Below are 26,162 nucleotides of genomic sequence, written 5' to 3'. Positions count from 1 at the left end.
CATGGCGAAAGGAAGAGTACTACGTCGCATCTGATCTCTTCCCGCCGAGAGGAAACACCACAGTTTACGTTGGGTGATGTTGCAAAGTCATCCGGAACGCTAAGTCATCCAAAGGGTTGGGGCCAGACTCACTGAAAATGCTGAAACAGGGAGTCGAGTACCTAACGAAAGTTCTCAACCTGTCGCTAGCCACCCACATAGTACCCGAAGCCTGGAAAATGAGCCGGGTTGTCCCGCTACTGAAGCCAGTAAGTGCGAATCGTACAGCCCGATTTCGATTTTGTCGCCAGTAACTAAGACTCTTGAGGCTGTACTCCTCCCCAGCATTAGAGGAAGCTATCCAGTTGCCAACCATTAGCACGGATTCCGTCCACAACATAATACCACAACAACATTTCACGCCATTTCCACACATATTAGTTTAGGATTTAACCAGAACAAGCCGTGTGACAGAACAGTGTTGGTAGCGCTTGACCTATCAAAGCCATTTGATACGTTCAATCATGGCATACTGTTTGAGGACGTGCAGAAAACCACTCTCCGGCCAAGTTTGAGATGTTGAATATTCAACTATATGTGTGTACGCCAGTCGTATGTGGAATTACGGAACAAGAAATCCAAAGCCAGCAGATTGAAACAGGGAGTTTCCCAAATTGGGTTAATATATCCGGAACTGTTTAACCTCTACCTTTCCGAAATTTCTCCCCCTCGACGATCATGGCATCGGCCCAGAGGTCGATGATATATGCGAAAGGCTGAACCCCTATCTCGCGGAGCTTGCCGCATACTTCCACGCGAGTAATATGAAAATATCCGCCACAAAATCAACGGCCACACTCTTTTCCAAACACATCCAGACTTGCCAGAATGCTGCCCTGAGAATTCTCATGACCCCAAGAGGCGAAAGTCCTTCCCTTACGTCAGCATAATCATATTTTTTCGTTGCTGTACCTGCTTGCACCAGCTACCTAGATAAACCAGTGTAGTTTTGGCGCAATTACGTTCAGGATGGTGTAGTCGTCTCAATTCGTATTGGGCACGAATTGACGAAGATGTGCGTGACGTCTGCTCGGCGTGTAATACAGGCCCGCACAATACGCTGCACAATTGTACAGCCAAACCTACCCAACTCACTCACGAAGAACTCTGGCTACATCCCATTAAAGAAGCCGAATTTTTAAACCTGGAGCTTGAACCACATTAGCAAAATGCAAACACATACATGTACTACTGCTACAACAACAACGTCGGTTATGGACTAAAAACGTATTTTTCTCTTTGGTGGAAATCCGATAGTTAGCAATTCACGATTCGGATTAACATTTATATATAATGACGTGGGCTTCTTCATCTACCTCTTCTTTGATCTCCCTAACATAGAGTCAAAACTTTTCATTTTTGGTTTAACCAGAGCCAAATTTGAATATGGAGTTTGTCTCATTTCTATACTTTAGATTGTAAAAATATTTCAAGTTAATAATATCATAATTCGTCTCAGTTCTTCTTTTTTCCTACCTTTATGCATGGTAATAATTTAATAGATTCACCAAAAGGAAGAATATATAATATATATTTGATCAAAGATTTGTATGCATATACTGTCATAGGCTTTGAACTCTTTTAAACCATTTTCTCAAAAATAAAAATATTTATTCAAGTCAAATTTCATTTCATAATTTCTTTACTATCCAGTCATAAAAATATCCGTTTTGAATAAAACACATATATTGAAGTGTTCGGGATACCATAGTATTTTGTTAAAAGCCAATACTGTTCTGTGCTTATGTTCCACCAAAAATTACACCCCTTTTACATGATTCAAAACCACTGTTTACATCATTCTCAGTTCTCCTTCTTTTTTTTTTTGCACCGAAACTAAAGCGTATTATGTGTAAGCATTTTTTGGTAAAGAAAAACTTGATTTTGATTTATAAAGTCAAGGTTATGAGATGCTTGCTGGGAACACTTCATTTTCCAATAAAAAAAACGCAACACTTTTTGTAAGACACACATACAAACGCATACCAACAGACACTCACTCAAGGCAGATGTTTTGCATCCTTTCGCCAAAAACAAGGTCATTACAGAAAAACACGTAATTTGGATTATTTATAAAAAAAAAAAACTATGAATTTATTTTTCTACACATAACAACAACTTAGACATAATGCTAAAAAAAACACTTAATATATATCAGTCATCTTGAGAGGGGGGTTGAGGCCGCATAATACAAAATACTTCTACTAGGCATTCTTAAAATATAATATCACCAAAGAAAAAGGGCACCACACCATCACTCCATAGCCTTATTTACTTTCACTCTCCCTTACCACCCGAATGATGCGTTCGTTTATTAACTCCTTAGCATCCTTGGACCACAAGAAATCGTAATGATTCCATTTATCATCATCATCGCTGATGGGCTGTACAACGGCACAGGGCAAGCGTTTGGCTAATCTCTGGACATCTTCGCCGTCAGCCAAATGATCGGTTACCCCGTAATACAGATGGACACAGTTCGTAATGCTGCTAATATCATAAGCGGGTGGCGTTGATTGTTTGTAGTGCAGCTGGTTGTGTTGCTGTCCGTAGTCATATTGTTGGAATTTACCCTTTACATAGACTTGTATGAAGTGGAGAATTTGTTTGATGGAGGCACCAGCCGGCTGGGCGGCACAGACATCGGATAGGACGGACTGTGGGGGAAAAAGAGAAAATGGAAGAAAGTCATTACATTGTTGGTGAAAATCGTTTTGTATCACATGAAGAAAATTCACTAAAGCTATGAGATATAAGAAAATATTGGTGGCACATCTTGACGTATACATGTTGGCAGTACTAATACGCACAGGTGGCTTTTTAAAAATATGTAAAAATATGTAAAACTCGTGGATATGTTAAAAATATTTTTAAGGACTATCCAGACTCGTTAATATAAAAAATTATTTTTAAGGGCTTTAAGTACTCATTGATTTTTTAAAAAATATTTCTAAGGACTTTAAGGATTTTTAAAAAAATATATTTTTTAAGGGCTATTAGGACTCGTGGATTGTCTTGAAAATATATTTTATAGACTATTAGAACTCGTGGATTCTCTTAAAAATATATTTAAAGACTATCAATGCTCGTAGATTTGTTAAAAAATATATTTAAAGACTATCAATGCTCGTAGATTTGTTAAAAAATATATTTTGAAGGACTATTAGTATTCGCGGATTTTTTTAAAATATATTTTAAGACTATCAAGAATCGTGGATTTTTTAAAAAATATTTTTAGGGACTATAAAGACTCGTGGATTTTTTAAAAATTATTTTTAAGGACTATTAGGACTCGAGGATTTAAAAAAAATATTTTTAAGGACTATTAGGACTCGTGGATTTTCTTAAAAAAATATATTTAAAGACTACCAATGCTCGTGGATTTGTAAAAAAAATATATTTTGAAGGTCTATTAGGACTTGTGGATTTTTTTTTAATTATATTTAAAGACTGTCAAGACTCTTGGATTGTTTTAAAAAATATTTTTAGGGACTATCAATACTCGTGAATTAAAAAAATATTTTTAAAAGACTATTAAGACTCGTGGATTCTTTAAAAAAAGTTTTTAGAGACTATCAATACTAGTGAATTTAAAAAACTATTTTTAAAGGACTACCAAGACTTGTCGATTTATAAAAAAGATATTTTTATAAGACTACCAAGACTCGTAGATTTTTTAAAAAATATTTTTAAAAGACTATCAAGACTCGTAGATCTTTTTAAAAATATTTTTAAAGGACTACCAAAACTCGTAGATTTTTTAAAAAATATTTTTAAACGACTATCAGGACTCGTGGATTTTTTAAGAAATATTTTTAGGGACTATTAACACTCGTGGATTCTTTAAAAAATATTTTTAGGAACTATTGACACACGTGAATTCTTTAAAAAATATTTTTAGGGACTATTAACACTCGTGGATTCTTTAAAAAATATCTTTAGGGACTATTAACACTCGTGGATTCTTTTAAAAATATTTTTAGGGACTATTAACACTCGTGGATTCTTTAAAAAATATTTTTAGGGACTATTAACACTCGTGGATTCTTTAAAAAATATTTTTAGGGACTATTAACACTCGTGGATTCTTTAAAAAATATTTTTAGGGACTATTAACACTCGTGGATTATTTTAAATATATTTTGAAGGATTATAAGGACATGTGGATTTTTTAAAAAATAATTTTAAGGACTATAAAAAATATGATTAAGGACTATTAGGACTCGTGTATTTAAAAAAATATTTTTAAGGACTCGTGAATTTTTCTTTAACTATTTTTAAGGGCTCATGATTTTTTTAATTTTTTTAGGGCTCGTGTATTTTTAAAAAAATATTTTTAAGGCCTCATGGATTTTTTTAAAAATATTTTCAAGGACTCATGGATTTTTAAAAAAATATTTTTAAGGACTCCAAGATTTTTTTAAAAGGACTCGTTTATTTTGTTAAAAACAACTTTAAAGGCAAATAGTTTTTTTAAAAATATATTAAAGGAGTCGTGGAATTAAAAAAATATTTTTAAAGACTATTACTTCTTGAAGTTGAATTTTTTAAACATTTTTAAGGACCATCAGGATTTGTGGATTTTCTTTTTAATACTTTTAAAGACTATTGGTTTTTTTAAAACTCGTGGATATTCTCACAAGAACCTTACCTGTTTAATATTACCCATGCCTGGGCCACCGAAATAAGCAAACACCATGCGACAAACATTCTGCAAACTCGATCCCTCACCACATGCCCAATTACAAAGTGTGCGATAGAACGGTAAATGATGATAACGCATAACACCATTATGACCCAGAAAATTCACCAACATCTCTCCATAGTGCAGAATTTTTTCACTTGCCCACTGGACCAAAGGTACCTTCATATTTTTCATATACGCCACGGGTGCCAACAAATGAGCCGACTTAACCTTTTCCCTATATTCCGGTCTCGATGCCAACAAGACCAACAGACACGTGGTACCCTGACTATATCCCACATAATGAACTCCCGAATTATTCGTCTTCACCATCATATAATCAAAAACTGCCGCCAAGTCATAGTAGCCAATTTCATGAAATGAAAAATTCCAAAAATCATCCGTTTTCGTATCGATGTGGGTGTGCTGTCGCGAATACGAATTTCCACGTTGATTACCCAGCCACACATCGAAACCAGCATCGGCCAGTTGATAGGCCAAGGCAATTTCTCGGTCTGGCAATACCCAACCTTCTGAGCTAAGACCGAAACCATGTTGTAATAGAATGACTGGTTTGCGACTGGGCAAATAACGATTGTAGTCGCCGCTGAGGTGAGAAAATTGAGGGTGTATTATGTGGTGTGGGGAGTGTTCGGGTGAATGCGGTATTCGGTGTACCGTTAAAATGTAGCCATCTTCGGTTTTAATGCGATGCCTCTCCAATGGGTATTCACGTTCTAAAATGTAGTGTTCCTAAAATAGATGAAAATAACAGCAAAAATTTAGAAGTTAAGTTGAATATTTAAAAAAATTATGTATATATAAAGGAGTCGTGAAACAACTGACTGGCTTAGAATCAACGCCCAGACGAAACGGCAGAAGCTAAAATCTTGAAATTTTGCACGAGGGTCAGTAATGGTGGGTAGGCTGGGTTTTGGAATTTCGTACTAAAAGCTTACGAAAGGTTCAAAAATGTACTAAAAATGTAATACTATGAACGGAATAATTTGAACTTTGACTGATGGAGTGCAGGATAGATGTACCAAAGACATTTTGGATATTCGAGCATTAAGCTTACGAAAAGTTCTAAAATGGTATTTAACTTCTATAATGGTACCATTCACCATTTTCGGCCAAGCGAAGCAACTCTTTAGCTCTTTTGAGTATATTTTCTTTCTGTTGCGACGTAAGTTCGTGCACTTTTTGGAATTTCAATGGCTTTACCCCGAGCTCATTTTTCAATATTTGCCACGAGCCATTTTTCGGCCACTGCGACGTGGGTTTCGATCAAGTCGCTTCTTTACTTTTCGAACCATTTTTGCTGATGTTGCTGTTTTCTTCCGTTCACTTCCTTGACGTTGGACTTCGCTACCAGTATCACGGCAACGAGCGATGGTACGAGACACAAAAGATTTATTCACATTTAAATGCTGGAGTGCTCTAACGAAAGCCACTTGTGGTTTTCCAGCCAGATATACCTTGGACTTTCCAATAGGACTCAGCACATTCGCACTCAGCACGCGTTACCCAAGAATGGTTACAAAATGAGGTTCCTCGCTTTATTTCCAGCGCATAATGGCCACCAAAAGTTCCGGATACCAATCCGTTGGAGTATTATGTGTGGAGCATTTTGAATAGCAAGGTTGGCACTAAAAAATACTAAAGTGTCGATCACCTCACGCAAGCGCTTAGCCGGAAATGGGCCAAAATACCGCAGAGCAACAGCCGTGGAGCGAGTGACGGTGACGGTTTGGAGACCATAATTCATGCCAAAGGTGACCAATTCGAACAAACCTAACCTTATTCTAACATTTTCCGATATTCTAAAATTTCCGACATTTTAGCTTTCATTCAATAAAATTTAAAAAAAAATGTAAAAACTATGGCGTTTGACTTTGTTGCAGTTTTTTTATCTCACCCTGTATATTCTTACCATACGAAACAGAAGGTCACTGAGAAGGTATATTTTAAGAATTAAAGCAGGAAATCAGATTGACAATAAAATATTTATAATTAATTGAAAATTATATATTTAGTGAAGTTTTCTCTTCAAGGGTAGTAAATATTTTTAGTATTTATTCACTTTTAGAAGATTTCAGCAAGGAAAGTATAAACTTCTTTAAAAAAAAAGAGTTCATATAATGGTCCTCTTGAGAGTCTTAGCCACATATTCATCCAAACAATCCGTAAATCGGTATTTTGTGTTCTCGAAAAAAAATATTGGTGTAAGTTTGACATATTCCCTTTAAAAGGACTAAAGATGAGACTACATTAAACGCTTTTTTAACTGGCTTAAGTCATCGTTACTTTTATTTCGAAGGTGTTGGCAACATTTATTTAAAGTTTTTGAGACAGTTCTGTTATTGTGGCTGACGGAAAATATAAAATAATGATTGGGCGCCAAAAAAAAAAAAACTTAATCTCACAACTTGTTGAATTATTTTTTCCGTATTGTCCGAATTTAAATCATTTTGTTTTATTTATTAATTTTTTTTTAAAAGCATTTTTAATTGTTTCTTATATTTTTCTTATATACATATTTTTAACTTACCGTTTGCAAGCTTTTTATGATTCTGATTTTAATCGAAACTATTACCGAAAATATTAAAACATATTCATACAATTTATTGAACATTTTGTTAAATATTAGATAAATTTGTTTTAAATACTTTTTTCTTGTTTTCTATTTCCGTTTATTAGAATTTATATTCGGATTATTTTTTTTAAGGAGCGTATTATGTTACATTCACTTGCCACGGTCCAATTTCAAATGACCGCTGGTTAGAACATTTTCCTAAAGAGAAAATAAATGAGGGGCTATAATGCAAATTCTAATCACATTCGCCGCAGTCCGAATATAAAAACGACTGTTTTCCGAATTTCTTTTGAATGGATTATTGCGTTACGTTTTTTATGATCGCAGGTTATACTAAACGCAATGCGTTTTTGTTTCTTTATCTCTGGACTTTCTTTGATTATCGCCACACTTAATAGCGTTTTGCTATTAATTCGCTAGTATATGGCTCCGCATGTTTGATTATCTCGATCAGATATGGGTCAAATAGCGTCATGAAAATAAAAAATACTACATAACGTAAAATAGTGACCCCCTAGATGGAGGTAGTTCTTTGGGATTTCCTTAAAAACAACAAATTCACACACACACACACACTCTACCACCAACAAATAGTGCAGCAAAACAATAAAGATTAGCCCGAAAGAAAAGAAATTTGAACAATAGATTGAAAAAAAAATAATAATAATCCCATTGATGTCATAAAACAACAATTGTGTATTTTCTTTCAAATATCGCTTTGTTGTTATTATTGTTGTTTAGAATCGGCCATATTAATCGGTCAATTTGCCAGTGCAACCTTGATTGCAATAATCTACTTTGCCATTAGCCGTGAAAAAGTGCAAGTGTTGTATGCGAAACAGAACGCATTGTATTGCGTTTCGTTTTAAGAGATTCCTTGTATGTTTTGGATTTCTAATCGAAACTGTCAATCTTGAAAATTATTATTAATAGTTGAGATTTAAATTTAAATAATTCAACAGATGCTCCCTTATCTTCTAATAATGTATTAAAATAAATTAATAATTTCCTTGATTACGAATACGAAAAATAACTAGAAGTGACTAATAATTTCATTCAGATTTTATATCTGAGGGTCTAAACAAACTTTTTCGGTCAGGAATTGACATGTTGGAATAGACTTGTTGTGAATGCATGGGGTCTAACTCAATTTAATCGGATATATTGACGCTCATTGTTAAATCGACTTAGAATTTTATACCCATAATTTATGGGGCATGCGTAATGCCGGAGAATTAGGAATACAAGTATGCAAGAAGGAAGAAAATGATCAATATCGGATAATCATTTATACTAGTTTACCCTATGGTCCTTTGCTATGTTACGAACAAGCCGACCGATGACTTAGCCAGTAAAAGGAGGTAACGCTCGAAGTTTTCCAATTGGTAGGGATCTAATTTGAATTCCTAATACCTAAGACTATCACCCGAGATCTTTTGCTCTGTCCATGAATGCCCTCAATTTGATAGGAGCATATTAATTACACCCTACACCACAATGTGGTCAGGGTATTATACAGGATGAGATAAAAAAACAGTAACAAAGTCAAACGCCATAATTTTGAATTTTTTTAAATTTTTTTGAATGAAAGCAAAAAATGTCAAAAATAGCATCAAATTTTAGACTAAGTTTAGATTTGTTCGAATTGGTCACCTTTGGCACGAATTATGGCCTTCAAACTGCCAATGAAACCGTCACACGCTGCCTGAATGTTGGTCTGCGGCATTTTGACCCATTCGCGACGAAGCCCTTGCTTGAGGTGATCGACACTTTGGTATTTTTTATTACCAACCTTGCTACTCCAGACACAATAGTCCAACAGATTGGTATCCGGAGATTTTGGTGGCCATTGTGCGCTGGAAATGAAGCGAAGAACTTCATTTTGTAACCATTCTTTGGTGCCCAAGGCTTTACTACACCCTCTAGAACATTTTCGCGATAATATTTGGCATTTATTCTGATGCCACGGTCGATTAATACTAGCGAAGAGTGACCATCGGCGGCCCACACCATCACCATGACCGGCGTTGGAGTTCTGGTGGCCTCTTTGTTTGTTTACAAACTGCTGAACAACGAATGTTTTCTCATCAAAGAAAACCGAATTCGGCAGTTCACCACTTTCGGCCAAGCAAAGCACCTGTTTGTAACAGGCAAAAGGAAACGAGATTGACCCATAGTTCCGTTTGATGATCTGCATAGAATCACATTCTAAGTCGATTTATGCATGTCCGTCCGTCTGTCCGTCCGTCCGTCTATACGTCTGTCCATATATTTTTGTAAACAAAGTACAGGTCGCATTTATTGCCCGATCCAAATGAAATTTTGCACAAATCATTTGTTTGGTCCAAGGACGAACCCTATTGAAATTGAAGATAATCGGTCAAAATTTAGATATAGCTCCCATATATATCTTCGTCCTATTTGCGTTTTATTGTGTACCAAACGTGTAATATTTGTCCAAATGGGATGGAATTTGGCACTTACGACCGAATTGAGTCTAGAAGCTAGTATGTGAAATTTGGTGAAGATCGGTTCAGATATAGCTATAGTTTCCATATATATTATACATCCGATTTGTTATATTTGTTACCCACAACAGTAATATGCACTCTGTAACAACGATATTCAGGGAAATATATCAAATACAGCTCAGAAATATCTTTGCCAAATTTTATCGAGATCGGTTCAGATTTGGATTTAGCTCCCATATATATCTTTATCCGATTTCCAATTAGTTGTGCACCAAATGGGCAATGCAATTCCGAATTTAAAAGATACAAATACTTCGGCATATTTAGTCCTTTGAACTTTAAACTTTTAATTGTTATGTGGAACTCTACTAAATTAGCAAAGTGGTGAAGGGTATCATAAAGTCGGCACCGCCCGACTTTAAGACTTTCTTTACTGGTTTTTTCTGTTCGCGCTGTAAGTTCTTGCGCTTCTTGGAAATTCAATGGCTTTACCCCGAGCTAATTTTTCAATATTTGCCAAATGGAATATTGCGATATGTTCAGCTCACGAGCCATTTTTCGGCCAATGCGACAGTTTTTTCATCTCACCCTGGATATGGGGGACAATAACAAATTGGATGAAGATGTATATGGAAGCAACATACAAATTTTTAACACTTAGTTCAGAGCTGTATCTGGTACCATAGATCATTGTTGTGGAGTGCATGTTGCGCATGTGAAGGACTTAGAACCCCAAGTCGGATGAAACAAATATATGGGAGCTAAAGCTATATCTTACTTCTAGACTTAATTCGGTCGGATGTGTCAAAATTCAGTCCGTTTGGGCTGATATTAGTAACTTTGTGCACAATAAACCTGATATATAGCTGACAGAGGTATTATTGAGCTCCTGGTACCAAATATCATTCTTGGGGAGTACATATTACGATTGTGGGGGACTTTAAACCCCAAATCGAATGGAACATATATATGGGAGCTATAGCTATATCTGAACCGATTTTCACCAATCTTCGATGCACTTGCTTCTATACTGAATTCAGTCGGATGTGCCAAAATGCAGGTCATTTATTATTGGTCATTTGGTTCACAATTAATCCGAATTCGGTGGAAGATATATGGGAGCTATATCTAAATTTGAACCGATTCTTACCAATTTTAATAGGGTTCGTCCTTGGGCGAAACAAATATTTTTTGGAAAAAAAAAATACATGGGCAAACGGACGAACAGACGGATGGACGTGCATAAATCGACTCAGAATGTGATTCTATTCAGATCATCAAAAGGAACTATTGGTCTATGTCGCTCCCTTCTCCATGTTACAAACAAATGCACAAAGATAATACCCTTTCCACTATGTAGCGTAGGGTAAAACAATTGCAAAACTCGTAGATTCTTGCAGGTTCTGGAACCGAGCATTGACATACCTTACAATTCCCAAATAGAGCTGTGATTATGGAAAACAATAACATGATTCATAATCTCAATGACAATTGTATAATTGATTTTTTTTTTAAATTTACACACAATCTAAATAATCACAATAAATTATGTTATTTCTATTAATAAAATGTCATATGTTTTTGATTGGAGTGCCTCCACAACTAATCGCGGTTAGTAGTGCGATAATTTTGAACAAAAACAACAAATAGGAAAATAAATAAAACTATAAAAAAAATTTGACGTCACATCGTTTTGGAAAGATCAAAAGTTCATCTTCGTGATTACTTCCTCGAAGAGAAACAATAGAGAAAAAATATATTGTGTTCTTTTGAAAACCTTGCGGGTCAAAATAGTAAAATTTTCGAAAAAAAATATTCTTTTTCAATTTAAAGATTATCACAATGTGATTACAATGAAGTCTGATGGCCACCTTTAGTATAGAAACAAAAACAACACTCAATGTGTCATTTACCTGGCTGTTTATGTTTTGTTGTTTGCTTAGTTTGGGTGCAATACGAGTATTAAATTGAAAATGTTTGAACACAGTGGTTTGAGAAGGCAAAAATTAATTGTGGAATAATTGAAAATATTAATCTTACAATGCACTGGCAAACTATAGGGTAAAATAATATAGTAAAATATTTTAATACATTCTTAGGTATATTAATTTGACAAAGTTCCACGGGTTGTTTAGTAAGTCCCCGAATAAAATGCATTTGTGTAAACTTTGTAGTATACAGCCCACTTTAGAATTTTTTGACACACAGTTTCCATGAGACGTCTTGGTGATCATTTCCATTGTTGGCAGCCAATAAATAATCATTTTAATCTAATCAGTTTCGATGTCTGGAAGAGGTGTAAACAATTAAAAACTGAATCATCGATGCAGCCAATGGCAATGGTTAATTGTTATAGGATTTTTTTTTTTTTTTTTTTTTTTCAAATACAAAATGCATTGTTGTGGGGGGGGGGTAGATGAGATCATAGTTGTGTTGTTCAGTCAATATCAGATATTTTATAAATGTATTAATATGATGCAAATAACAGGGGAAATATTGATCTGCTTTAACATTGACGCAATTGTGATGTAAAGGAAAATCTTAGTTTCTGCTCCTTCTTTAGTAGTTCTTTTTTTCCGGCACGTCTAGTAAAATATGAACGAGAGCTGTGACTGCCATGATTTGCAAACATATTATCGATAATAAAACAATCATAGGGAGGCGCTCAGTATCGAATAATTCCTCCCCATAGTTGGGCAACTATTTCACTGAGTTGATCGATCTCGCTCGTTCCTTTCCTTATTAAGAATAAGGGCGTTTATCGAGTCCATTAGTTTCTATTAGTTTAGTCATTCTATTTCGCTCAAACGTTACTTTTTACTTAAACTATAATTCAAGCTCTTTCTGAATCGTGTCTTTTCGTACGAGTTAATTCTATCGTTAGTTTTTGTTTTTAATGTTTTGTTGACAAAATTTGTGTTCCCGTATGAAAAAAAAGTGATTAAAGTTGTAGAATTTATACAAGGAACTATTTTATGACCAGTTGTAAAATTCAAGTGGTTTGTATCTTTGCTGCGGCAATTATCTATTTATCTCCACTGTAATTTCTGTACTAAGAATTGAAGATGGGACAAGAAATAAAATGGGGAACTTCAAACTAACTTGGTGAGAAATCCATATGAACCACCATGCTTATCCAAGTAAAATGAAATAATGAAAAGGGTAGAATATGTAAACTTAGAATATCTATCCGTTTTAATTAAAAGAAAAAAAAAACAAGTTAAAAAGTATCAGTCGGCTTTGCCAACAGTTGTAATCCCCTTAGCCAATGTTCGGTTATCAAAATATATTTTGACTTTTGTTATGTTTATTCAAATTGTTGACGCACTATGGAGTAGGTTCCGAAGGAATGGGCCAGTATTGTCCATTTCTTATAACTCCCACATAAATATGATATAACCAGTAAAGAAAGTCTTAAAGTCGGGCGGGCCGACTTTTTGATAAGAAGGCCGCATAAGAATTAAAAGTTTTTATGGGAGAATTCAATCATACACGCTATGATTCTAATTATAATTTAAAGTTCAAAAGACTAAATATGCCGATGCATTTGTATCTTTTAAATTCGGACTTGTATTGCCCATTTGGTGCAAAATTAATTTGAAATCCGATAAAGATATATATGGGAGCTATATCCAAATCTCAAACGATCTCGATAAAATTTAGCAACGGTATTTCTGAGCTGTATTTGATATATTTCCCTGAATATCGTTGTTACGGGGTGCATATGACGGCTGTGGGTAACAAATACAACAAATCGGATGAAGAAGATATATATGGGAGCTATAGCTATATCTGAACCGATCTTCACCAAATTTGGCATACTACCTTCTAGACTCAATTCGGTCGTATGTGCCAAATTCCATCCCATTAGGGCAAATGTTAGACGTTTGGTGCACAATAAAAGGTAAATCGGACGAAGATATATATGGGAGCTATATCCAAATCTGAACCGATCTCGATAAAATTTAGCACAGATATTTCTGAGCTGCATTTGATATATTTCCCCAAATATTGTTGTTACAGAGTGCATATTACGGCTGCGGAGAACAAAAATAACAAATCGGATGAACAATATATATGGGAGCTATAGCTATATATGAACCGATTTCGATCAAATTTGGCATACTTATTTTTAGACCTAACATTTTTGTATGTGCAAAATTCCATACTATTCGGGCCGTTTGGTGCACAATAAAAGCAAGTCAGACGAAGATATATATGGGAGCTATATCTAAATTTTTACCGATTATGTCCAATTTCAGTAGGGTTCGTCCTTGGGCCAAACAAATGTTGTTTGAAAAATTTTATCTCAATCGGATAATAAATGCGACCTGCATTTTGTTCACAAGAATACATGGACAGACGGACGGACAAACGGACTGACATGCATAAATCAACTCAGAAAGTGATTCTATGTAGATAATCAAAAGTAACTATGGGTCTATCTCGTTTCCTTTTGCCTGTTTCAAACAAATGCACAAAGATATAATACCCTGACCACCTTGTGGTGTAGGGTATAAATACTGGTATGGGCAAACTTACAAGAAAATCGAACATTTATATCCAATTTTATGCGAAATCATTCTAAATTCCAGTATTGTCAATTGTGACCCTTTAGGATGAGGTTCTAGAAGGGGTTAACAGATATATATTATCTTCACAACAGATCTTGTATTAGCAAAAATATTTGTATGTGTGAAACTTGAAGAGACTTGAATGCTTATTTCGCTTCCTCTGAGCGTTCTGTTTTTCAAAATCTTGAACTCTATTTGGGGGAGATACCAGAAGAAAATGTTCGATCTGTACCATCTTTATAAAAGACCTAGTGTTGATGGAAATATTGAGATTTGTTAAGTTTGAATGGAATTGGATGTCAATTTCTCATTCTATGAGCTTCATGGGTATTCAAAATGTTGACCCTTTGTGTGGGGAGTACGAGAAGGAGTGACAGTGGAAATAATGGGATGTGTACAATATGAAGAGGAACGGATGCTTATTTCGGATTTTATAATCGTTTTGTTTATTCAAAACTTTGACCCTTTGTGGAGAAGGAATGGTCCGATCTCTACGATATTTATAACAGATCTTGTGTTGATGGAAATATTGAGATGTACCAAGTCTGAATAGAATCGAATTTTAATTTCGCTTTTTATGAACTTCATGGATATTCACAATTTTGAGCCTTTGTGGTGAAGGTACCAGAAGGTGTGGACCGATATATCATATCTTCACAACAGATCTTTTGTTAGTGGAAATAATGGAATGGGTGAAAAATAAATAGAACCTGATGTTTTTTTAACCGGTGAATAATGTAGCTAAAATCATAAAAATACCAAATATCTGGAGCTGCCGTTATATGGGGGCTATACGAGGGCGTTGGCCTGCACGGACCATTTTGTCATAGGCTGTAGTATCCATTATACCAAATTTAAAACAATTCCGGCGAATAATGTCACAAAATACCGAAAATATGGAGGCCTATACGAAGACGTGGACCTATGTGTGACACAAATCATCAAAATACCGAATATTTCGAGGTACAGTTCAATACCAAAAGCTGCCGAAGATACACACATCTGAACATATACATACTTTATGGGGTCAAAAAACTTCTTTATGGGGTTGGAAAACTTCTTTTTACTGGCTTAAGTCATCGGTTGCCTTGTTCGTAATATAGCAAAGGACCGTAGGGTAAACAAATATTCTAATTAGGTTTGTTAATTTAGAACTTTAAACCCTCAGATATACAGGGTGAGATGAGAAAACTGCAACCTACTTCAGATTGCTAAGCCACTCGTCCGACAGCTGTTAAAATTATTCCAGTGACAGTTCATTATATTGTTTACAAGCGTACAAAAGCATTTTGGTGAGAATTTTCCAGAAAAAAAGTTATTCGTGATGAAATTTAAGCGTGATAGTGTGATTTCTTTACACTTGGCTGGAAAACCGCAAGTGGTTGTCGATAGAGCACTCCAACATTTAAATGTGAATAAATCTTTTATGTATCGTACCATCGCTCTTTACCGGACGTCAAGGAAGTGGACCGGAGAAAAGAGCAACATGAGCAGAAATGGTTCGAAAAGTAAAGAAGCGACTTGATCGAAAACCGCATCGCAGTGGCCGAAAAATAGCTCGTGAGCTGAACATATCGCAATATTCCATTCGGCAAATATTAAAAAATGAGCTCGGTGTAAAACTATTGAAATTCCAAAAAGTGCAAGAACTCACACCGCAACAGAAAGGAAACAGACTAAAAACAGCCGATGGTCGCTCTACGCTCGTATAAATCGACCATGACATCAGAATAAATGCGAAATTATTCTGGAAGGTGTATTAAAGCCTTGGGTACGCAAAAATTTTGCCGCAGACCTTGGACATTCCAACAGGACTCAGCACCATCGCACTCAGCATGCGCCACCCAAGAATGGTTACAAAATGAGGTTCCTCGCTCCATTTCCAGCGCACAATGGCCACCAAAATCTCCGGATACCAATCCGTTTGACTATTATGTCTGGAGTGTTTTGCAAAACAATGTTGGCACAAAAAAATACCAAAGAGTCGAACACCTCATGCCAGTGCTTCGCTGGGAATGGACCGAAATACCGCAGGACAACATTCGGGCAGCGTGTGATGGTTTCATTGGCCAGCTGAAGGCCATAATTCGTGCCAAAGGTGACAAATTCGAACAAATTTAAACTTATTCTAATATTTGATGCTATTTTCGACAATTTTTTGCTTTCATTCAATAAAATTTAAAAAAAAAAATTAAAAATATGGCGTTTGACTTTGTTGCATTTTTTATCTCACCCTATATATGGGAGCTAAACCTATATCGGATGTGCCAAAATTCAGGTTATTTTGACTGATATTGGCAATTTAGTGCATAATTAACCAGAAATCGGTTGCTTGGGAGCTTTATCCAAATCTGAACCGATCTTGACACAATTTGAGAGAGGTATTTCTGGGCTGTATTTGATACCTGGTACCCATAGATAATTGTTATGGGGTTCATATTACGAATGTGGGGGACTTAAACACCAAATCGGATGAAACTTATATATGGGAGCTATAGACATATCCAAAACGATTTTCTTTGAATTCGATGTACTTGCATCTAGACTGGATTCGGTTGGATGTGCCAAAATTCAGGTAATTTGGATTTATATTGGCCATTTGGTGCACAATTATCTCGAAATCGGTTGAAGATATATGAGAGCTATATTTAAATTTGAACCGATTCACACCAATTTCAGTAGGGTTCATCCTTGGGCCAAACAAATATTGTTTTGAAAATTGCATCTCAATCGGATAATAAATGTGAATAAATCGGATTATAAATCGACTCAGAAAGTGATTCTATGAAGATCCTCAAAAGTAACTATGGGTCTATCTCGCTTCCTTCTCTATGTTAAAAACAAATGCACAAAGAAATATAAAATCGGGTATCCTAACAACAAGTTTATATTTTTGCAGGTTATGTATGTATTTATACGACACAAATCGGAGGTTGTTACGATATGCAATTTTCAAAAATTTTTACAAATTTCAGTAATTTTTCGTTCAACATTTTCAATTGCAAAAAAAGGTTTGACATTTCATTGCCCCAGCGGTGTCGATTCGACTGAACGCTCTAGCTCTAACGCAATAATAAAGGCGAGAATACATAAAACGCTAATTTGACTGGCTTAAATCATCTGCTAGCTTCTTGGAAAAAGAACAAAGCACCGTAGGGCCAAAATCGAACTAAGTTAACCTAAAACTTCTTTTTCCTCTACGAAGACGCCAGTCGAAGACTGAAGTCAGTTAAAGAAGCGTTTTATTTATTCTCATCTTAAGTAGTTAGCACATTTCAACATATGTTCAATACAATAAGTGGTGCAACAAACTGCAACATGATTCCATTTCAAATAAATGGAGACAATTCTTACTTAAACAGGTGGTTCTAAACAGGTATTAGTTTAATTGAACACATTTGATTAGGATTTTTACCATAGCGGTCTTCTATGAAAATCTATAAAACTCTGCCAGTAAGTAATAGGTTTTTTTCGTAAATGCATTATTTTAAAACGTTTAAATGAAAACCAGCTTTAAATCGTTTAACTAATATTTCACACTTTCCCCCCTTCAGGTGTGACTACGCATACCATATCCCATACCCCATCAATAAATGCATTCATTCCAACAAGTCATTCACTTAAACGACCGATCAATATGTATGAACTGTCTTTTTCTCCAAGCGACTGCTGTTTGAATCAGACATGAGCTGTTTGTTGTTGTTGTTATTCATCACTTCACTTGCATTGGGGTTTTCTTCGTCACTTTCACTTTATTTTTGTCGGTTGCGAGTGTGATGGTAGCTGTCAAACATCTTCAAACCTGTTGAACTTGACATAGAAATGTGCGAGTTGTGTGGTTTTGTGTTTTCATAATTTTTTTTTTTTTGAATTTCGATGACTATCCGACTATTTGGGTTGGATACACGTTTGTCATATTTATGTATGTATGTGTGGTGGGTAATACGAAAATCAGTTAAGCAATTTTAGCGTTATTTTTTCATATATGTGGATATATATGTGTGTGTATGTAATTGTAATTAAACAAAGTCAAGTTATGTATTCTCAGAGTAACGTTAGATGGTATTTTTAATTGTTTTAATATTATTTCAAAATTATTTTGTTATTTTTTTTAAATTGGGTTTTTTACTTTCTACGTCTCGCCTTGTATTCGATTTCATCTATACTAGCCAAAATGTTTCGAACCATGGTATTATTTATAACCAACATTCTTGTGGTTAACTTCTGAATTAAGAAAGAAACAATTTGTTTAACCCTCAAAACCGGCATAAATGGATTTTGCCAAACAATTTTAAGGTTATCAAAATTAAATTGCTACACCGTGCAACAAGTTATATATTAATATTTCAAACACTGGTAAAATTTCATCAAAAAAATATAAATAAAATATAAATAAAAATAAAAAATATAATATATATATATAAAAGTATAAACGAAACCTGATTTTATTTTCAATATTATCGTAAATGTAAAACTAAAGGTGAGAATACATAAAATGCTTTTGGGACTAGCTTAAGTCATCGGCTGACCTCTTCGTTTTAGGAGTTTTAGGTTGAATTAGATCAATTTCGGTCGTAGACTCCTTTGCTCATTTCCGAAGAAGCCAGCCGATGACTTAAGCTAGTCAAAAACCGTTTTATGTATTCTCACCTTAAGAGTGGAAAACGCTACAATTAGAGTAAGGCTGAATATGCCTTCATCCATCTAGGAACCGTCTGACTGGCCTGAACTTACAGAGGAGGTCCGCGTCCTCGCAATCATATCAGTTATATTAACATCAATGTAATTGAAGTCGAAAAGGGTAGACATGTGATTCCTAATCCTTTTACCTTCACCTAATATATTGAGACTAATTGGTATGTCCAAGATTTTTGCATGACGTGAAGAGTGACATCCTCCAGCTTCCCGTATTCTCGACGCACCCCTTTCTGCTTGGAATTGAGCCAAAATATTAAGTGGCTGGAAGTTTAGCAGCACATCCAAGACAAATTGGGGAGTACTCTTGAGAACCCCGGTTGTCAATAAAGATGCGGCTTTCTAAACTGTAGTTTATTTGGACATAAGTGCCACCACTGTGACATACACACATACATAACACTTGTGGACCCGAGCTTTTTATTATAGCATTCCTGCATGAATAGAGTAAAATTAGGTCATTTTAAGTACGCTCCTCGATGTTCCTGTTCCAGTTTAAACACTGGTCCAGGATCTTACCGAGGTATTTGGCGTACGAGAACAGATTCAGTGTAACTCCATCGAGTACTGGCAGTGAAAATTGACCTATTTTGCGCTTCTTTGTAAATTTTACAAGTTCGGTCTTTGCAGGGGTTTTTTAACCCCAGGAAACTTCAATAGTGTACTTTGTATTATGTCAGAAATAGGTGGAAGAAATCTACCTCTTATCAGCAGCACTACGTCGTCGACATGACTTAATTCGAAGCTGGTGGAAACTCTAATGCATTTTGCAACATTGCAAAATGTCATCAGGACCAGGACGCTTAAAAGGTGTTGATCGCCCATAAAATTTTGGTGTAGCTTGTTATCCTTCCTATAAGTCTCTTATCTTCCGCTGTGCAATGTAGGGAGGGGGTTTGTGATTCCTCACTACTAACAACATCCTTACAACCGGGGAAGTGGAGGCTTGAAAAGACTTCAAGAGTCTATAGACCAGAGTCAATCCATGTACCATCATCTCGCTGTATACAGAGTATAGACTTTGAATATTTAGACTTTGAATGTTTAGTATTTTAAGAAATCTGACAGCATTATCTACCTCCTCTATGGACTCACAAAGCTGATCCAAAGTCTACGTTTGGCCTTCATTAACTCATTTCTGTACTTGTTATATTATTATAGGCATTCCTCAAGCTGTTTATGTACTTGCACCCAAAGTTTTGTTTTGCTGGCCTTGTTATAAGACCTCCTTGATGTTTTCCGAAGAATGGCATGATCCATAATCCTTCAAACCGGCTAAGATTTTCATTCCCGGGTAGGTTATTGAACAAGATTTCTCATACCTAGAATGAAGGACACTTGTGACAACATTCACAATTTTTTCGACTTCATTGGTTGATTTCCGACCTCAATGATCCTGTTTTATCTTTTAGGTAATGGGTGTAAATTCAATTCTCGATCCGGCTCGAGGGGCCAACGTAGATGAGAGAGAATATAATTCAACCTCCCTCGTCGATTGTCAACTGTATACCCTATCCGGTTCAAAGGACCAATGTTAGTGAGAATAGAATCCAACCTCCCTCTTCGATTGTCAACTTTATTCTCTATTCGGCTCGACTGGAGCAATGTAAAATAATGAGAAAAAAATACAACCGCTTGGTTAGGGTGTGATTTCAATTCTAGTTTTATTTAAAAATATGTTCCTTAAGTTCAACTGAAACTAATCTAACTTAACCTAATCGCAACCACACAAGTATTCTTATCTATTCCAATATTGAATGGAGAACATTGCAGGGCTTCTTGTCAATTCATTCAAGTGGTCCCAACATAAACAAACAAATTTTGAAATTACCTTTACATTGTTTAAAAGGCAACACGCTTAATACTGAAGGGTTAATATAAGTTTTAAAGTTTAAGTTCAAAAGACGAATCAGCGCTATTTTCTCCGCGAATATCTGTAGATATAATTTTAAAAATTTAATAAACACCACTCTCCAATCTCATATATGACTACAGGGCAAAATAGCCGGCGATTGAGTTCTGGTGGTCCACCGAAGGTGCACATTTTCAGCTGACCTCTTTGGCAAGTAAACACGATCATTTTGTTTATTTACAAACCGCTGGACAACGAATGTTTCTCATCGGAGAAAATCAAATTCGGCAGTTCACCATATTCGGCCAAACGAAGCAACTCTTAAGCTCTTTTGAGTCTATTTTCTCTCTGTTGCGGTGTAAGATCTTGCACTTTTTGGAATTTCAATGGCCCCGAGCTCATTTTTCAGTATTTGCCGAATGGAATATTGCGGCCATTTTTCGGCCACTGCGATGCGGGTTTCGATCAAGTCGCTTCTTTACTTTTCTGTTTTCTTCCGTCCACTTCCTTGACGTCGGGCTACGCTACCAGTATCACGGTAACGATCGATGGTACGAGACACAAAAGATGTATTCACATTTAAATGCTAACGATAGCCACTTGTGGTTTTCCAACCAAATATAAAGAAATCACGCTTGAATTCCATCACGAATACAGTTTTTTCTGGAAAATTCTCACCAAACTGCTTTTGTACGCTTGTAAACAATATAATGAGCTGTTACTGGAATAATATTAACAGCTGTCGGACGAGTGGCTTAGAAATGACAGCAGTCTGAATTTGTAGATATGATTTTAAATATTTAATAAACATCACTCTCCAATCCCATATATGACCATTTGTGGGATACACCCCGTCAAGATTTTAATTGCAGGTTCACATACAAATATTTAGCCATTTTACCCTAAAATTGACTACGGAAAACACTTTGATTCAATTATTACCACGATAAACCTGGGTAAACATTTTGCATATGAACGGGCAATAACACAAACTTCTGTTTATACTATGTATTTTCCGAGAAAACTAATAAATGTTGCCTAGTGTAATTGGATCTTTTTCCATTCTTTAACCTTTTTTCAAATTCATTGCTAAATGAAGATCAGAATTAGCAAAACAAACCACAGCATCATCAAAATCCACAACTAAGAACATAATAAAAGAAACACGAAACACATAAGAATTTAAATAATCTTCACCAACAAAAAACTACTATTCAATGACGCCATTTAAATATGTATTTCTCGATTTGTTTTCTTTCTTTCTATTTCCGCATGTGTACATTTTATTTTCTCAGCTACGGCACTATTTTTTTTGTCTACCATCAATTAACGACTACTCCACAAAAGCGACACATCGTTTATATCGTTCCAACCCGCTCTCATACGGGTGATGGGTGGCGTGATGTTGTTTTTGTTTCGAAATGTAAATGTCAGACATACCAACGCATGATGATGCATTATGCGAACTTGTACGCATAAAGCAGAAGCGAACACACCTTCTTTTTGGGAAGAAGAGCTTTTGCGTAAAATAAGCTCTATGAGTGTGAAGACAGACATGTGAATAAATTCTCCCGCCGGTCTGTCAACAGCAAAGAAATAGATTTGAAGGAATTGATCATTTACTTTGATTGTGTTGATTGTAAGAGAAAGAGAGAGAGAGAGAGAGAGAGAGAGCAGTTAATGGTGGAAGAATAACGAAAATTGTTTCAACTTTTATCTGAAATTATTGAAAACAAATGATGTAATCCAATGACACTGGTTTGCTTTTATGAATGGAAGAAATTATTTATGGATATCTAAATGAAGCAAACTTTGTCAACAATTCAGTTAGGGACCTAAAATGTATATTCTACTTTTTAGGTCCCTAACTAAGTTGTTGACAAAGTCTGAGGTGAGTAATACGCCTAGAAGGTGCTTAGTTTTGGCTGATCAGGGAACAGAAAATATCACCTCCAAACAATCATATTGGCTAGATCTTAAAAGAGCCGAAAACATAACAAAAATACTCAAGAATTTACGGGACGCTAAGATGAGAGAAATCTTGTGGACGAAGTTACAAAAGCCAGACATAATGACGCTAAACTAAACAAGTAAAAAGACATAAAGTTAGGCCGGGCTGAACTTCTAGTACCCTCCACTAAATGTTTTACTTCCATATGATTATCTCTTGCCATTCCTATTGAAGCCGATTTTAAATGTTTGGGCGCTGGTGATACTTTGTTTTCTTATGCTCCGCTGCAAAATCTCCTGAAAATTCTCCATTGCCAAATGCCAAAATCTATACAAAACCTCGGGAACAATTTTGAACTTTGCCTTCCGATTTTTAGACATAAATATGCCGTTGGTATTTTGGAACATTACATTCAAACGTCAGATGAACTAGAAGATTTATGTCCAGCAAACTTCGCAGCTACAGCTAAAGATTTTTTTATTTTTCTTATAACTTCCAAAAATCGAAATTTACAAAAAAAAGTTGTTTTACATATTATTAGTACACTACGAAAGTAATCTAAAAAGCAAAAAAAATATTAACATTTCTATTCATTTAAAGTAAAAAATAAATAAATATTAAAAGAGATCATATTTCCATGAAAAAGCCAAACTCGTATACTTCGTATAATTTAAAGATTTTCTAGACATTAATATTTACTTTTTTACCATTTGTAGCCTATTTGGCATACTTTAACAAGTTTTTCGCAAAAGCCAGGTTAAAGTTTTTGCCATTCTCCCAACAAAGCTTTCTTCAAATCTTCTTTGCAAGACGTGGTATGCAGCCGGATTTTTCCATCGATATAGTTCCATAAGTTCTCTATGGGGTTTATGTCTGGATTCTGGGCTGGTGTATCCATGGCCGCACTTTGTAAGCCTCGCGTTTCGGATCATTTTCTTACAGAGTGGCAAACTTTCTTTCAGAATGCTAAGATACATTGTCTGATCCATAATACCCTCAATAAAATGCAATACATCAGGACGTTCTTCATATTTTTGGCAAGGAGCGCCTTTCTCCATACATAAGGTCTGCCATCTGAACCAAGAAGGTTGATATGTGTTCCTTGGCAAATCGCAATATTAGTTCTTGATTTCGCTTGCTAATTTGAGGTTTTTATCTTCTTCCATTGTAATTCGACCTATAAAATATATTTCTTATTGTTTGGATCATCACTCACAGTAAATATTTTATTATTTCCCCGCTTTTGACTTATTTTCTATACATCGATCTGTTTTGAACCGTTTTATGATGTACTGAACTGTAGATCGGCTTCTATTAACAATCTCAGATATCTCACTTAGCGATTTATGGTTTTTGTAATGTCTCGATATAACTGAGTCGCATCAGCCATGCTATTATTATTATATTACGACTCATCTGTAAATAAAAGCCTCTTCCAGAAATCGAGTTTCCCATACTTACATTTTTCCTCTTAATCTCGACATATCCATACACTACGAATCTATGTTGAAATCCAGGAATCCTCCATTAACTAGCTAAACAACGCCTCCTGTTTTTAATCCTCATAACAGAAGAACTGAATTTTTTCCAGAAAACTATGGCCTTACTTAAATCGTCAACGCTATTCCACCTATATTTTTTGGTACCTAACTCAGTATTAAACAATTATGTTTATCATTTGGGTAACTGTCTGTCATACCAACAATGTAGCATTTTCAAATTTCAATATGCGGAATAAAACGTATTTTTAGCAAATGAGTTTCGTACAAAAGGCTTTCTTTTACTAATCCTTTCTCTGACGATGGGTCTATGTCTTGGAAACCGTGAGCGCTAATCATTTAATATTATCTATACGTCGCAAAAGGACGCCAAAATCTCATATTTTTGATTTGGTCAAAACAGAACATAAGAATCTTCCCATTCCAAATGAGAATAATATCCAATGAGTTGAAAAGATCCAAACATTTAAATACTTCCTTGACTCTATGGAATGTAGAATGACTCCTTGTAGACTGAGTGCTTCTAATGAGAGTGTCTCAAACATTCGATAACAGAAGAGAAGTTAAACACCTGGCCTGTAGTTGACATGAGAAGTCTTTGGACATCGGTTATGTGTTCGAGGCTCTTCCACAACGTATGTATGCAGGTTTGCCTGGGAATCCACTAACGCTAGTCATAAAGGGTGAATATTATCAATAATGCAACAACCACTTCTCCAAGGAGACTTGTTTATCGATACTGAATGTCTTGTTCTAGTAGTTGTTTTCTCGGTAATATTGTTACGGAATCCGGGTTTAACCTAAACCATGTAAACTCTGTTTATCGGACAGATTCCGAGGTATTTGGCCATTTCTGGAGAAATCTGGATTGGAAGATTTTTTTTTAAACGTAGTTTATCTAATGCCAGTATCCTGTCACATAATGTGCAACTGCAAGTTAGTGGGCACTCGTAACTAGACAGCCTTCCGTAAATTTTATAATTAAAGTTATAGTTATTGTTTATCATAAAAAAAAAACAAATTTTTTGATGACTAAACATTAAAAAATAGTAATTTAAAAAAAAATACCAAAATGTCTATCTGTTCTGGTAAGTTTAACATAGCTCTGTTAATGGTTTTGTTTACATAATGGTTTGTGTCCTTGCTAGATAAATACGGTATTTATTTTAATGGACCTTTGAAACAGTATCTTCTCGAAAATATTTGAATAAACTTCTAGCAGCACTACATGAGGAAGGCTTAAAGCCGGTGTCATAATATGTAAGCAAGCTATACATTTTTTTCCTAATTTAAAAAATATATATCTAGATGTTATATTATCTTTGAGTGAAGCTTTTTAACGGCAAAAAACATTTTTCAAGCAGACAAGTGGACCAAATTCGGACTGAAGCAAAAACAAATGAATAAAATTTACAAATCTTTTCTTGAAGTAACTTCACAGTACAATACAACTGGGTGTGAAATGAAAAAATAGTTCCTCAAATGCGAATTAAAAATTAAAATAATAGACTGTGGCACTTATGTATTTATATAGCTCAAATTGACTACTGACTGGCAGGTTCCAATGTCTCCATATGACCCCCATGGACTACTGACACACTGGTTTTAATGTCTCCACATGCCTCGTAAGAACTGATGGCTGGTTACTGACAATGTAGCTTTGGACTTCTGAATGACAAGTTCAGACAAAATGTCTATAGGAAAAAAATCATTACTTGTCACCACTTGGTCAGCAGCACTGGTGACGAAGTCAGTAGTTACTGACTTCAATCATTTCCCACAGGGATATTACTTACCCTTC

The 26,162-nt window shown here is 35.3% G+C and overlaps 1 protein-coding gene across 1 annotated transcript; it reads right to left on the bottom strand.

The window, feature by feature from the left end:
- Positions 1-2,118: 2,118 nt before the first annotated feature.
- LOC101887368 (lipase 3) lies at positions 2,119-7,561 on the bottom strand. Its single transcript, XM_005191180.4, has 3 exons — positions 7,275-7,561; positions 4,691-5,476; positions 2,119-2,696 (listed from the first exon to the last, which is right to left on the bottom strand). Exons 1-3 carry the CDS (start codon positions 7,356-7,358, stop codon positions 2,307-2,309), a joined length of 1,260 nt encoding a protein of 419 aa, XP_005191237.1. The 5' UTR covers positions 7,359-7,561; the 3' UTR covers positions 2,119-2,306.
- Between the last annotated feature and the right edge of the window lie 18,601 nt (positions 7,562-26,162).

The sequence above is a fragment of the Musca domestica genome, unplaced genomic scaffold (assembly GCF_030504385.1).
Source record: "Musca domestica strain aabys unplaced genomic scaffold, Musca_domestica.polishedcontigs.V.1.1 7, whole genome shotgun sequence".
In the NCBI taxonomy this organism is placed as follows: domain Eukaryota; kingdom Metazoa; phylum Arthropoda; class Insecta; order Diptera; family Muscidae; genus Musca; species Musca domestica.
This window is presented reverse-complemented; position numbering and strand designations above follow the sequence as displayed.